This window comes from Sylvia atricapilla, chromosome 4 (assembly GCF_009819655.1).
Source record: "Sylvia atricapilla isolate bSylAtr1 chromosome 4, bSylAtr1.pri, whole genome shotgun sequence".
NCBI classification, from domain to species: domain Eukaryota; kingdom Metazoa; phylum Chordata; class Aves; order Passeriformes; family Sylviidae; genus Sylvia; species Sylvia atricapilla.
In genome coordinates, this window is record NC_089143.1 from 57,625,571 (window position 1) to 57,642,003 (window position 16,433).

Sequence of the window (16,433 nt, forward strand, 5' to 3'; positions counted from 1 at the left end):
ACCATAAAAAGGTCAGTGCCTTATTTCCTTATTTTGCCACTCAGCTCTTGGAGCTCAGTTTAAGTTCAGCTGAGGGCTAAGCTCTTTGAGAAAGGAGAAGGCTTTGTACTGATAATGCTACAGCAGTTCTCAGAGGAACAACAAAAACCTGAATAAATTTTCCTGGTATTCCTGCACTTTAAAGTAGTGGTTTATTTTGCACAATTTGGGTGTCCAGAAGAGTGTTTTTGAATTCTTGGGATTTATTATTCTATTGCAATTATCCAAGATTTTCTATGCTGTCATATGGATTAACAGTTAAACCTACACCATCTAATCATACAAACACAAGTATCTCAGCATGTTTAGTCACAGTGTAAACAAAAAGAGAAGATAAAAGTAATAAAAGACAAAACTGAGGAAATCTAATACACTGTAAACACAGGAGTAATGGATGAACCTTGCCCTGTGAGTGCTGTGCAAGTAAATATTCTGATACTTTTAGTTTGTTGATTCAGTTAAATAGTCTTTCTTCCCCTTACACATTTTTTTATCTTATGTTTATAGCCAAAATACTTAGAGAAAGTACTGGTGAGGAGATTGTCTTGTATTGCTGGACAACATTCAGTCCAGGTAAGGACCCTATCAAACAGAAAAGAATGACAGAGAAGCAAGAGGGGAAAAAAAAAAAAAAAAAAAAAGCATAACTAAAATTGATGCAAAGACAAGCTTAAGAGAAAAGGAAAGAAAAATATGAGGAAGAGGATGGGAAGAGAAAGCTTTACACATGTAATTGGTTTAAATAAATTATGTTTGCTACTCCAGGAGACACAGACCACAGGAAAATTTTCCACCTTCCTGTGTAAAATATATTTTATAATAAAACCTTTCCTAATGACAAAAAAAAAAAAAAAAAGGCGAACAAAACTAGAACATGACTTTACTTCCCACTGCTACCAGGGATGCACTGAAAGGATGCAGTGCCCATCCCCAGGGCACTGAAAGTCAGAATCAAATTTTGAATGTAGACTTATATAGCCCCCAACTGGTATCAGATAATACAAGGAAAATTGACCCACATATGTCTGTAGCAATGTCTGTATGTACAGAGGTTTCCTCTAATTCCAGCTAGGACATGTGGCAATGTTCCCCAGGTGCTCTCTGCTACCTGTGCTGCAGGTTATCAGCAGCCAATTCACAGAGTTTATGATTCCATAATCCACTGAAAGGCAAAATCCAGGTGTAATCACACTGGCAACTCAAATTGTTTGTGATAATGTGGTGGATCCTGTATGTTTGAAATGAGGGAGCTGTCACCCAGAGCCAGCAGAGGAGCAGCTGGGTGGGAGCTCTGATGGGATGGTACAAGGAGCAGATGGAAACAACAGCCGCTTCCAGCAGCCAAACACGGAGATCTGTCAGGGGCTGTGTAAGCAAAAGAGCAAACTGCTGTGTTTCACTGGCACCTCTAATGCTGCAGGACAGCCTTTCACATTCCAACTCTCACAGAAAATGAAAAGGCAAAAATAAAAAAGAATTTAATGTTGTCACATATTTCTCCGAGGCATACTAGACTAGAGTTAAAAGAACAACAAAAAAATCCCCTCTCCTTAAAAATCCTTCTACTCTTCCTGATTTATCCTGTAGAGGATTCATAATCCTGCAACTGATGAAACCATAGCATGTTACCTTGGTAACTGTAACTCAAATTCAGTCTTTAGAATACACTCAAAGGTCAGACTGCATGAAAAGTTAAAGCTAAGGAAGGTATAATTCAGATTGAAAGGCAGAGTACAGAAAAAAAAGTGCTTCAGTATATCCAATTACAAAGATTCCAAACAATAAATATAAACATGTTTGGGGAAAAAAAAGAATATGATCACACAATGTCACCACTGAGACCACAAATATAAACCTACTTTAGGAAACTCTGAATATATCTTACAACAACATCTATGTTTATATGAAAATGCTATTGCATCAAATTATTGTCATAACGTTTTCTAAATGAACACATGCATTCTTTGAAAGGTTTTTCATTGCTATATGCTACAAAAAAATCAGTCAGGTTCACTAAATAAGTAAAAATTTCATCCCGTATTTAAGGCATACTTGTAAATATTTTGTTCAAAATTCTGTGTTCTTTTTTTTTTACAAAAGCAGCCCCATTTCTCTGAGGATTAACTACAGCTCTGAAGCAGTTTCAGACTCAAAGATCAATCTGTGCCCATACATTTGCAGCACTAATGAAATACATTATGCTCAAATTACCTATAATATATAATAGCAAGATGTGGCAATTTTTTCATTTATGCCGTGTTTATGAATTGTAAGTAGCAGGAAATTCTGTAATTTTAAAAATGCATCTATGGGTGTACACACAGTGCAATTTTGTGTCTTGGAAAATGCTGTAAACTCACAGGTTTCAAGTGGAAAATGAAGCAGAATTAAGGCCAAATTTATAACTGTAAATTTGGAATCTCAACCTCCCTGTAGGTGCTTTACAGTGCACCCCTAGGGTATCGTGCTAAATTTCAGAGAGGGAGATGCAGAGAAAAACAAACATCTAAACCCACATTCCCATGAAGAAGTCAAGCATGAAAAATTCTGGGCCCAAAGTTTTGAAAATCATTAGGGAACCAGGTTTGGCACAGACCTGGATAGCTCTTCAGAAAGAGCTTTAAAGATCTTTAAAGTTAGTCCTATAAAGAAAGCAATTTTAAAACATCTCCATTTCTCTATGACCTTGAAACTCATATAAACTGTGCAAGGCATTCCAAAAAATGATGTCTTACTCAAAAAGAACATGAAAACACAGCAGTATGCCCCACAAATCTCTGCAGTTCTCATGTGAGGGAGTGTTACAAACTTTCAGGACAGCTCAACAAAAGCACTGACTGCTCTCTCTGAAAGACACCTGTACTGATTCAAGAGAAATAGGGATGGCTCTGAAATGAAGGAAAAAGGATGAATTCATTCCAGCACTATAGCAGTTGGACATTTTTTGTGGCCTTGCCCCCCCCCCCCCCCACTCCCAGCTCCACAAGACAACTTCTCAGCTGGATGAAACTCATCCAGAATTTTTTAAACATTACAGTTATCATTACTGCCTAGCAAGAGCTACCTTTCTTTCTACTCGATGGCTGTTTATTATAGTATTTAAAATGATGTAACTTTCCTTTTTTGGGGGGCAGGGAGGGCTTGTGACCTAAAAGCTCTAACCGATATTCCATTTGTCTGTGTAGGGGGTGAGCCTGAATCAAAGCTATGAGCACACTAGAATGAAAGACTCAAATGGACTGGTTAAACCCATCTCATGGCATATAGCAAAGGATGTGTTCAGAGGAAAGAGAAAAGAGAGTGAAGGAAATAATGTAAAAGTTCGCGTTGGCATGAACCAGGCATGTCAGAAAGCATTCCAAAACAATAATCCTAAATAATACCTTTTCTTTCAGATAGAGGAAGGAAGTCTGGAAATCTGAACTGGTGTTTTGTAACTATGAAATACAGACAAAACCCACGACAGGTACTTCTATGCATAAACACACAAAAGCACTGCAGCCACTTGGGGGACGTCTGGGTAAAAGTGCACTGCTACCACCTTCCCTGCAAAACATTTCTACAAGACATACTGGACTTCTAACAACAGCAGGAAAACTTGTTAGCACCACAGGGAAGAGAAGGGAGTCAGAAACAACAGCAATATTCAATTTTTCTCTTGAATCACGATGAATATGCTTGGGTTCACCATCTAAGGATTCTTCCTTCAAAACTACAGCTACCTGGTTGTACCTTCCTTCTCTGAGGAAGGCAGGAAAGGTGGAGAGAGCTGTGTTGATATTTTTCACCTCCAAGCCTTCACTAGAGAACAGAAATTATATCCTCTACCTCTCTAACATTACATGCCTGGTAGAAACTTAGAAAACCAAACAGATAAGCTGTTCTCTGGACTATTCATACAAAATCAAGTCCAGCACATCTGGCACTGAAAACAAGGATTCCAAGACTCCAGCACAAACCTCTGATCCTGGTAAAAATGCAGATGTTACAGCTGCATTAAAAATCAATACTACAACCAGAATCTCACAGAATTCATCCGTACTACACACACAACACACTAAAACAAGAGTAATTTTTAAAAACAACATAGTAAAAAATTTTAGGTTTTCTTACGTAAGAAAGAAATTACAAGTGAGTACTGATAACTTAAAAACTCTTGATATAAAATGATGCATTAAATTCTGTGGAGAACACGTAAGGGAAGATACAGGATAAAATGCACAATTAAAAAAAAAAAAAAAAGTCCAAACTATACAAAGCTCCATAAAATAGCTGTGTTGGTTTATTGCTTTGTACAGGGAGTTGTTTTATTTAGCTGAAGAGTGGCCAAAGGTTGGCCCTGAATTCCTTGCATTCAGACTACCACCACTATCACTAAGGATCTGTTTAATTTATTTTAACAAGTTTTCAGACTACATAGTCTCATCAGACTTATGAAGCAGATCTAATCTATGCATCAAGAATGCAAACAATGCAAAGAATGCAAGAAGAAGCCATAGGAGAAAATCAGAAGATTTCGTGACAAGGACCCACTGTGGACATAATTTCCTTTACATCATCCCATAGAATTACTCCACTTGGCCTTTTGACACAGGCTGACAAGTATATCCAGGTAAATATGAATTTTATCAAATCAGAAACTAAAAATCAGTGTATCACCTTAGAAAAAAGGAAGGGTTTGCAGGAGAATGACACTGATACAGAATGTTCACCTTTCCTTACAAGTTTTCTTTGGGGTAAGAAAAAGTTCAATTTTTTTTCCCTCAAAATACTACATGCAAGTAAAATCTAAAGTAAATTAAATTACATCACATCAGCCTTCAAAAAGAAAACACTGTGGTTTCAAAAAGTTTACACTCTAGCCCAAATGATTGAGCATGGCAGGCAATCTGAGCACACCATAAAGCTGTACTTTGATAACCTCCCAACAAGCATGCAAAATCTTGCTATTAGCACTCTACTCAAAGGTACTAGGGAGTCTTCTCTAGATGACTTTCCTGTAGCTGTTTAAATTTTTATTTACCCTTGTCCATGACTAAAAAAAATAAATATTAGGGGAACATTGCTTACCACCTGTATGCAAGACCTTACAGTCTGCTGCTGAAGGCTCATCTTCACCCTCTTTAATGTTGCTGATGTTGTCTTTTTCAAGCAGTCTGTCCACCATGGCAATAAGGCAATTCAAACTCTTTGCCACATTGGCCCACACCCTGTCCTGGAAAGAGCAGAATTATCACTGCTTGTTACTGAAGAAGAAGAAAAAAGAGACAATAGTAACTTATTAACCCCTAAAGTCAAGACAGACATGCAAACTACTAGAAATATTATATGTCAGCATCAGTCTGTTTCTCTGATCCTTAAGCCTATTACCAAATCTCTTTTTTCATGGAGACTTTTCTTGCGCTGTAAATGAACCCAAACTCTTACTGGTTTTAGGCACCAGAGAACTCATGCTTCAAACTCAACATGAAAATGCAGACTAAGTTTCAGGTCTAGCAGCAAAGAGCTGAGCAGTTTGTCTATTTAAATGATACCTTAAGAGTGTAGACACACTCAAAGCCTTGCCAAAACAAACCTTGTGTGGGACTTCCAGTTTTATCGTAGTGCTTAATAACCTCTTTTTGACAACTTAACACATCCTGTAGTTTATCACATCAGCTACTTTGCTGAAGCAAATGTTAAATTCAAGGACTAGAAAGAGAAACTTGCTGTCATGGCATGTTTATTAGGTAACAATTTCAGCTTTTGTTCTTCACCTCTCACATAAACCGTAATCATCACACTTAACTGAGTTTATAATAAATAAGAGAATTACAGAAGTAATAGCGTGGTAGAAGAAATTCTGTATGAGCAGAGAACGAAAGAAATAATGTGGAGCATAAGAAAGAGCTGCTATGGAACAGAGATACAGGGAGGTTCCTTCAGGTGCTGGATGGTGCAGAAATCAAAGCTCTTGCACCTACTTTTGCAGCGCTGAATTAGAAGGAAAAAAACCAAGCCATACAAGAAATGAGGCTGTACACAAGGCACACAATCAGACTAAAACCAAACCACAACAAACCCACAGAAACCACCCCCTTCCCCTCCATGAACATGTTTCAGTGCTGAGTCATGCTGAAAATAATGCAGAGCAACCAGAGCTGGCTTGAGGGTTAAAAATGGGAAGATAATATCAGTACTTTATTTTGTACTTTGCAGTGCCAGAAGCATTATGTATATGTCAGGTCTTCAGGCACAAAAATGAAGTTGCAAAATAACAAGAGAGAAGGTTAAAGAAAACTGAAAACTCAGAGAAATACCATAATTCTGCATAAATGGCAACACTTGGATTTTGAGTGAAAACAAATCTAGAACTACTACTAAGGCAAATATTCAAATCTAATGTTACTTTTCAACTATATGCCACACTTAAGCCCTTATCCTGATCAGAGGGATCTGATTTTTCCCTGTTCCTTCCTCCTGAGGACATGATCTATGAAAAGTGGCACCCTGACCTAAGAGACATCACATGGGCCTGCAGACAGGAGCATGGAGTTGCCCAACCTGTATAACAGAGTTCCTCTCCTCCAGCTCCCCAAACCTGATTCCTGGAGCGTTCTTGTGGGCTGCCTTAAGGACAAGTGAGCACCCAGTTTATAGGTGAACATGAAAACAATGGTTCATTTTCTCCATAGATAAACCCATGCTTTAACCACACTAAGAAAAAGATTTTTTTGATTTACATGGGGCAAGAAGTTGGTCACACCCAAGCAGAACTGCATTTATTCCACAACTATTTTAACTACTGCATGTACAATGCAACATGTGGAAATATCTGCACCTGTACATGAAACAAACCATTAGACACATGAGTATTTGATATTCACATGCTTAAATACAACTAAAAGTCAAAAGACAGAGGGTAGGTATAGATCCCTTCAGAAGTTTCCTCCTATATGCACCTCAAGCAATCCTAAACAAAGATTTAGAATATGTGTGAAACTACTGATTTTTACCATCCACAAGTACAATCTTAGGGAGAAGGATTCCATGAAGAGCAGTGGAATACTGCAAATACTAAAAATTCTGGTCCCAAGTATCAGCAAGTTTTACCAGAGAGTATCAAGGAGCTTCAGAGCTTCCAGTCACTGAAGTTGCAGAGGAATATACAACTCAAGTTGCTCAGCGAGGCTGCGGCAATATAATTTCCCTTTCCTCTGTCTGCTGGGGGAGTTTAATCCCCCCACAAAAAAACCATTAAGTTCTTAATGAGCATCTGGAGTGACTGCACATGCAACAAAAATATGAGCCCTTGTTTCACTTTGGAAAGAGCACTTCTCTCTTTTTGAATCAACTATTAACCCAGCATCGAGATGATGTCTGTGCAATATTCACACAAACATTCCCTGGGGGGTTAGAAGCAAAATTCATAAACATCTGTTGACAGAAAGCTCACTCTTACTATCATGTATCTGGCGTTTTTTACATACAAGCAAGTGAGAGGGAGCAAGGGCTTGTCTCACAGCTCCTTTTCTCATAGCAGGTTCCTGGGATTGTGGGCGGATAGAAAAAGGTAAAGGTATCCATCATGAATTGAGATGTTGTTCTCTCTGCACCAAAGGCAGTCACAGTTTTGTGAGACAGCTGTTGAAATCCTGCAGCATGGCAGGAACAATTTTCAAATAAAAATGCAGTTTCCAATCAGGGAAACTCAAGTGGCTTTCTATGATTCTCCACGAGAAGAAATGAACTCATTTCATATTTTCATCTGTGACTGTTTCCAGAATATTTACCTGTAGCCTAGCACACTTTGCACCAACCTTCCATCTCCTTAAGCAGTCTATTTTTAATTTTCCCAAGAGCAGTCTCACAAGTGATCTCTTTACAGCATGTGCCAGGTTAAAGGACAAAATGCAGTGCAGCCTCTTAAGCAAGCATTCTTATAAACCCTCTGTGTCAAGTGAAGGGTCAAGAGAAATATTTCTTGATACACTGGAATCTAGCTTCCTAAGCAAGATACTTTTCCCCTTATCACTAAGTTTACCACTAGTTGCTGGAGCAATGTGGAGGGTAAGTTTGTGGCATGAAAGGAGGAGAGAAACAAGATCTCTGTCTCCCTCTCACTGCTGCTCCTTTAAGTAAAAAAGTCAAGGCAATGGCAGGGAAGGTGGAAATCTGTAATAGAGCTTGACTCCATTGGGACCAGGCAGTGCCACATTTACAGCTTCTACTTCTTCCAAACTTCAGAAGCCCTCTGGGATGTTATGGAGTCCTGGCTCATGCAACTAGCTGCTGCTAGTTAGACATGACCATAGTCACACTTCTACTGTCACCTCTGCTGTGGCACTGGCAAGTGGACATGCACAATGAAAGATCTCCATGGAAAGCCAGGCCCTGGCATCAGTGAAAGCTGGGCACTTCTCCTAGGACAATTAAAAATGAACCTGTAAAATAATTCTCTTTCATTTACCCAACTGGAAAAAATGTAATTAATTTCCATCTGATCTGAAAGTATCTTTAAAAGTAGGACAGCTTCTTTATTTCAGAGATCAGGAACAGATAGTCTCTTCCGTCACTGCACCTAAACTGGATGTCTTCCCTCTAAACACTGCCAGCCAGTGGAGTCCCAGAGGCTGTCTCTTTGTTTCTAAAGGATTCTCAGCCTTTCTGAATTCACCACAAGAGTTCCTTAGTCATTTCTTGTCCCTCCATATAGACCACAGCTATTGTGTGCTTTACTTGTGCCAGGTATGACACAGCAACTGCACTTCCCAGTGTCAGATATTTCCTTAAGGTTCTTTTGAGCTCTGTTCAGAGATAAAGGAAATCTCTTAAGTAATGTGCATGATTAACACCCCCTTGTGCTGTGGCCCATGGAATAGATCACACACACAGTAGTCTTTCAGCCCCATGTCTGATCACCACATCAGCATTTGTACAGAGCTTATTGGAAATGCCATTTTATCTGCTCTTTGTAGCTCCAGCCCCATTAACCAGTCAGAAGTGCAGAGCAGAGCCAGCTCCAAGTGGCAATGTGCCCACCTTTTCTTGTATTATACATGAAAACTTGCTTTGTGCCTTCCTGCAGGGAGGTTCTAGGCTAGCAGAAGCAGCTGGTGAGAGGAGAGGAGAATATCTACCCAGAGGCAATGTAAAACTCTCAAGTCAAATATTTTTCCTTTGGCAGTGATGCTTTTCTGCTGCCTGTGCATAGTGCACCGATATAAATAGCTCAATCCATGCTGCTGCCAGAGACTCTGGGATGAGTTTTCCTGCTTCTGTGCTGGGCATAAGGTAACACAGGCATGTGAAGTGGGTGGAACAGGGTCAGCTTAAAGAGTTGTTTAAGGATTTAGATTTCAGGTAAAACCAAAATTCCAAAATGCAACACTAGTGCTTGATAATAGTGACAAAAATCCCCACAACAGCAAAGGAAGATAGAGCATTGTGCATACAAAGCAACATATCTCGAAGTTTTGTCCTTTATAGCTGAGTTTCACAGTAGATTGAGTAATTTTTTAAATCTTATAGGGATTTATTCTTTCTCTTTCCATTATGCTAATGACAATTTGATTACTAAAACTTACATTATTTATCACCTCTGCTGACAGAAAGAATGAAATTTATTCAAAGTCTAAAAATTCAAATTCAGAAAAAAAATCACAAAATTTCTCCAAGATTTACACTGTCTCAAGTTTGACACTGACTCTGACTCAGTTTAACTCAAAAAACAGTGAAAGATGCACTTAATTTTGAATCAAGATAACCATACTAATTCAGTAGAAAAAAATAAATACCATTTGAAACTACCCATTTATGCAATTTAATAGGTGAGGACCAAGCATCTGGCAGATTTTTTAATCAGTAATGAAATATAGTAAAGTTATCTTCTCTTCAGAAGAGGAGAATTGCAGTACTACATTAAAATACAACTTCCACAAAGTGCCACTTCTTCCAGTGAAAAATTTCTCACTTTTATGAAAATTATTGTGTTATTTACATTTCTGAATGTTTCAACAGCTGAAAACAAACATTTTGGCTATAGTTCAAGTAAAGAACCACCATTCCAGCCCCTCAGGTTGTTGAGAAAACAAGAAAAAGTGAATTAAAGGCTCTAAAACCAGAGGACAAATAAAAGAATGAGTTATTTATTGTTTAAATCTCATGACTACTTAATGCATGGGGCTGGAAATAATTGCCTTTCTTCTAGAAGAAATATATTCCTTCTTCCTTTATTTTTGGTGTGGATAAAAATTACAGTTGAGGTGCAATACCATAGCTCACACAAGTTATTAATAATTTACAATAGAGATGAATATGCTGGCATCCTTTACGTTTATGAGAATACAGTGATGAACTAAAAGTATGAGCCTGGACTGAATAAAAATGGGTTGAGTACGTATGTAACAAAGTAACAGAACTATTATGAAGACATCTACCAAAATAATTGATTTATAAAATCTCAGCCATATAAATAATACATATCTTTGAAAGATACTCTAAGAATGTTACAATCTAGAAGTTATGTTTAATTCTTTTACACAACCTCAGACATCCTATAAGAACAGAGGCTAAGGGCAAAGGGCTCTGTTTAGCTGAGGGTTAATTCATGTGTATTTAAAATGGTTACAGCCTGAGGGGCTGGAGGGGGGTGTTGCAGGGGGTGGAGAAGAAATGAACATTTCCCTCTGAACAGCATATGCTGCTCCAGTCTTAAATCTGCCCAACTAGCAAAAACAACCCAAGGAAGAACAAAGACTATTTTTCTGTCTGGGCAAGAAAACACTCATCATCTTCATTGATATATGCACAACCAGGCAGTCTCAGAGCAGCACACTTTACTTAGGAAAATCCTTCAAATTAAGTTTCAAAATCTGACGCATCTGAAAAACACAATTTTACAGTTTTGCACCGCATTCCCCCCCTGCAATGACATGTGACAAGGACACTTAGGGCTTGAGCTTGTTTATGCTGATTTGTAGGGCTCTGCATTGAATGCTGACCAAGCGTTTCTGGCTTTACTTACCCACTCTTCCTCATCATACTCAGAATGATGGGGTATAGAGTCCTGCCTTTTAATCTGAGAAGGATGATCCTGGTGCTGTGCATCAGCCCCTTCTTCTGCACTGTTTCTAGGCACAGCTGGTTTCTTGAGGACACAGCCAGGTCGGGCTGTGTACAGTGCTAAAAGGGCACTTCTGACCAGCTGGTCCTTGAATGCATGCACAAATAACTCAGTCTAGGAAAAAACCAAAGGAATGAGAAGGTTAAATGCAGTACTGCAGCAAAGGTGTATAATGCGATGCTGAATTATCCTCAGGCAGAGAGGGCATTTGTTTCAGGCCTGCCTGGGAAGCAGAAAATAAGGTAGGCCAACAAATAATGAGGAACATTTCAAGGGTTTTAGGGACATCATCAATTTCTACAATCCCAGTGGATCTAAGGATCAACACAAGAGTACATTATCTATCATAGAGATCATGTTTTCACATTTTAATCAAATTCCAAATTTTGCCTCAGAGGCAAGCCTCAGCAAGAACCAGTTCTAAGAGTAACCAACCATAGCACAATAATTTCTGAATAAGTGTTAGATAAAACACAAATAACCAGTTAGATAAAACACAAATAACCATCTCCCTAAATAAAACTCACCACTCTACACTGCTGAGTTAGGCACTTGAATGAGAAGTTTCTGCTTTTTCCCCCTTTCATTATGTTTAGGAAAAAAAATATTTTCCGAATGGTTGCACATGGAAAGGCTGAAGACCTTTACTGCAAATAAACTTCTAGTTTTAAAAATAAGAACCTTAGGCATATCTAAGATAAATAATAGATTTTTTTAAACCAAAATCAGACTTGACTTGGAATTCTTTCGACTTGGCAACACTACTTGTCTCCCTGGCAGTTTTACCAGACCCATTCCTTCTCCTCCTTACCAACCTGACTCCCGAAGGAAACGGTGTTTTTTAACACTTTTCTTATATGTAGCCCCTCAGGACTGTCTCCTTGGAGTCCTGCATTGCTCTGCAGGACAACTTCAGTTCTCTACATTTCCAACCTCCAGAAGCGGCATGCTTGGAGAATGAATCAGTCTTTGGGGAGCAGTGCTATCAAACCCTACTATGCCTTGCCTTACCATGGCAAAATGAGATTTGAGGGGTTCTGTGGTAACAGCAAAGCTCCTCTTCAAGACTCTTTTAAAGTCCCATAACAAGGGAGGTGAAACTCCATTACTAGTCTGTCCTTAAAAACAGCAATATCATGGTTTTGCTGAGGTTTCATACTATCTTCCCCACAATGTCTGCTTGAGATCATTTCAGGTCTCTGGATCAGGCATGGCAGACTCAAAAAACCTTTAAACTTCAAAAAATTGTGAGTATTGGATAACTCGATGTAAAGAATGTCCCCTATGACTGCAATGTATATTAGCTAATGATCTGAAAAGTTTAAGTAATATAATTGAATAGAAATATTTTATAGGGAAAATTAATTTTTAAAAGAAAATCAGCACAGAAGTGAGACTCCATTTATTTTTATGCAGAAACTAAAATGATTCTATAATTAAATTCCATTCAGGGATCCCATTGGTTTAACAGCAGTCTACATTTTAACCTCATTTTCTAACAGCTCAGTACAGCTAAATTTGCAGAACATCACTATTTATGAAATTGCATTGAAATCACAAAACCAGTCTATACAAAGAAATGAAAACTTTGCAAATTCTTTTAGATACTCTACTAAAGAGTATTTCTGCAAACAAAGATAGGCATAGCTGGAAAATGAATTTATCAAGCCTTCTGCAAGCTGCAAATGCTGATACACTTGTCGACAGCTAAAGGCTTCCTTAATCAATTAACAAAAAGGGATGATAAAAGGTTAGTCACAGGAAAACACTACAGTAAATTGCAAATTATATGGAGAAGTAAAACCATGCTTAATATGAGAAAATAAGCTCCATTTAAGAAGCAGTAGTGGAATTATTTGATTTAATTTTCCCCTTTTAATCCATGCAGCCAGTCCTTCCATTTCCAGCATGAACACTTAAATGTAATTCACATTATTGATACCCGAGATTTACTCTCTGCTACCTAATTATTATAGAAATAATTATTATATATCAAGTGATATGTTTTTTAAATAAACTTGTGGAATTTCATTACCAGGCAAATAATTTTTATGACTTTTTTAAACAGATGCTTAATTTCTAGATTTCTATCAAGTTATAACATAAGAGCATTTATTTTTTACGTATAAAAAGTATAGGAAAGATGGAATTGCAGAAGCACTATATATGCCTCAGGAATACAAGCAGGTATCATGTAATTATATTCAGCAGAATACGTGCTACTCTACCTAAAAAATAAGCAGGAACACCCTGTGATAGACTTGGTTCTCCAGTACTGTACCAGATGATACAAACAGATTACTTTAAAACATCAATATAAGGCTTTGAATTAACTATGAGGGTTCTAGTGTCAGGGAAATGGTATTTCCCTTCCTTGAAGTTGTTTCTTGGTCTTTCCTCCCCATCTCTCTTCCCCTCTTTTCAAGCAGCTGTCCCACCACACTCGCTTCCTCGGCAATCTGCCCTATTTCTCCCTTATCCATCTTTTCCTAAGAGTAAATTTGGGAACAGACAGGAAGCAGGTATTGAACCACTCCTGCTGCAGTTGTTCAGACAACTGGATTAATCTCTTCCAAGCAAAAGGTGGAGGCTAGACAGACATCCACAGAGTACATTGGGTGAGACTCCTTTTGGGAACCTGAGCTCATGTACTAACAGCAATTTAACCCTGGCCCTGAAAAGTTGACAGGAATATACAAAGCTAAGTCACCAGCTATAAATGTAAACTATCTGTGACTTTTGCAAACTGAATAAATTCTCTTTTTTCACCGTTTTCTATAGCCAGAGTCATCAGCAGGCCATGGTTCAAGCAGTGCTTTAGTACCAAGGCTGCCTGCAGCCCCTCTGAAATCATCCCCTCCTCCTGCCCGGAGGCAAATGGCCAAAGCAACACACATCCCTTAGCAACCACACTTTGGATCTTCAGAACAAACACTACTTTGTCTGATTTGCCTTACCTGTGCATGCAGATTTCTTTGAACTAAGCACTAACAGAGCAGCTCCACCTGTCCTGTGCACAGCTAAAAATGCCTTCCTACATGCAAAGGTACACTATAATTGCTAAACCACCCTCCCCCCCTAAATCCTCTGTTTAATTTCCAGGTTGAATTCTGCTTTCTTCCATTATCCCTGGCATTCACAGTGACTCCAGTGTTCTCAGAGTTACATTTACACATCTGCAACTGAGACCAATGTTTCTCTCCCCCGTGGCTCCTCTGCAATGCCTTCACAGCAAGTGGCTGAGCTCAACATTCAGATTTGAAACTCTCCCACTGAATGAGGAACTGCTGGGATAACAGTGCTCAACAGCCCACAAGGGCTGTCACTTGTCAATAGCTGAAGACACATTGGAATGGTTATTGATTGTGTTAGTAAGCCACACTGGGATCACGTTACTGAGGGGGGCCCATGGAGCAACGGGAAAGTTTTCACCACCTCACAGCCATAGTGCTTCATGTTTTTATAGGATAACGTATGCCAGGAAGTACTACAGGCTTCATCTCCATCATCAGTCTGTGAGACAGGCGGGAAATATCATCTTCCCTAATTAGAACCAAAGGAACTAAGATGAGCAGGAGGCAACAGCTACAGAGGGATAGAACAGAAGAAAGAGAATTAAAATTTGAGATCTCCTGGAGCCAACTTCCCAGCTTCTCCTTCCGGGCTGATTCACCATTTCTGATCATGCTGTTGTTCTAAACCTTATACACAAACCTGGCTTGAACTACCTCCCATAAGCAGCAGCTTGAAATAGAACAGAAAGAATAAAAAATAATGATTTATCATACTATAAAATTATTTATGAATTTTGGTATTTTGATAAAATCCAGTATGTGGCCACTAGAGGATAAAGAAGATATATGAAATTAAATTAATTATACTTTAAAATAAAGGCAATCTTTATAGATTTCATTACTTTTCCATATGGAAAGCCTACAGAAATGCTAAATGACATTATTTTTCTAATAACAACATTTTGATGCTTATTTTAGCTGAGTTTATTTAAGATTTCCTGATGCTGTGAAAGTCAATTTATGCAGAAACCCCCCCTTCCCTCCCAGCAGTTAGAGAGACTTGGCTATTCCATTTTCCATTGCAATGAAGATTTGAATCTTACTTTTTCTGAAAGCATCTTTAAAGAATTCTTCAAGCTGTCTGGAGAACGTTGGCTTGCAGAACTAAGCAGCAGGTCTGCATGGCTTGATATGAGAGGCTGCAGGTGATTGATGTTGCTGAGAACTTCTTTTGCCTTGGCTGTGTTTTCAGGTGAATAGTAAATACACTGGTATCCAGTACTGTGATAACAGAGAGTCACATAATGTCAAATTCATTTCTGCCATTAATAGCAATGCTTACGGTGCTAAAAATCTTACCACTACTTCTGGAAAAAAAAAAAAAACCCCAGATGCCTGAACTTCACAGATACCACTGCAACACTCCTGCCTCTAGGTGGAAAAACAAACCTTCCCTTAAACGGTAGCATAAAACAGTCTACCCACCACCACATGCTCCAAGTAGTACAGTACAAAAGTCCTTTGAGTGACTGATCTGAACACAAACCCTCCATATTTTTATGTGCTTCTTTTAAACACTAATTCCAGAGGTATAAAATATTTGACAAAATCAGGTAATAATGCTAAAGAGCATAAGTCACCTTGTTTTCCCCAACAGAACTCTCAAACAGAGTACTAACTACCTCACTAGGTCTTTGAAAATGGGCTATTAATGTTTAATTGATCAGTGGCCCACATTGCGTTTTGATTAGCCTCAGTGATGCGCAGGAAGTGATGACAAACAGAGTAATTTCTAATAAAAATCAGGTGCCTGATTTGCAAGAAGAGACACAGCAATGGGGTGTGGGAGTTAATTACTCCAAAAGCACACAAATGCTCACTGCAAACTTCCTACTTTCAACTGTTCAAACTACTGCAATTCTTTTGCAGGACTTCTCCTATCCCTCTTTCCTCTTTCACCCCTTACTAATTCTGCAATATCCTCTTATACCATTGTTCCCAAATACCATTTCAGACACCATGCACACACCCACTGGCTTTTCCTTGTAGCTCACAGCTCCTCACCTGAACCTCCTGGACAAAACTCTTCCTTTTATAAAGCCCTGCTTCGGTCTTTCAGAGAAACTAAATGAAATCTTTTGCAGCTTCAGATTAACATAGGCAAAAAAAGAAACCAAGCACCTCCTGGCACATCACCAATGCCAAGGGAATGTACATACTCCTCCCAGCTGGTTGTTTGTGTCTCCTTTCTCTCTTCTTGTGTCTTTTCGTCATAA

The 16,433-nt window shown here is 38.6% G+C and overlaps 1 protein-coding gene across 9 annotated transcripts in view; it reads right to left on the bottom strand.

Moving 5' to 3' along the window:
• The window catches only part of INPP4B (inositol polyphosphate-4-phosphatase type II B), a 294,594-nt gene that overhangs the window by 55,444 nt on the left and 222,717 nt on the right, over positions 1–16,433 (bottom strand). For 8 of the 9 annotated variants that reach the window (XM_066317988.1, XM_066317992.1, XM_066317991.1 and 5 more), the window contains 3 exons: positions 15,261–15,438; positions 11,045–11,257; positions 5,110–5,254 (listed from right to left, as the gene is read on the bottom strand). In XM_066317988.1, coding sequence (XP_066174085.1) covers positions 5,110–5,254; positions 11,045–11,257; positions 15,261–15,438 — 536 coding nt within the window. The remainder of the gene's footprint in view (positions 1–5,109; positions 5,255–11,044; positions 11,258–15,260; positions 15,439–16,433) is intronic. The other variant, XM_066317987.1, reaches the window with a different exon arrangement.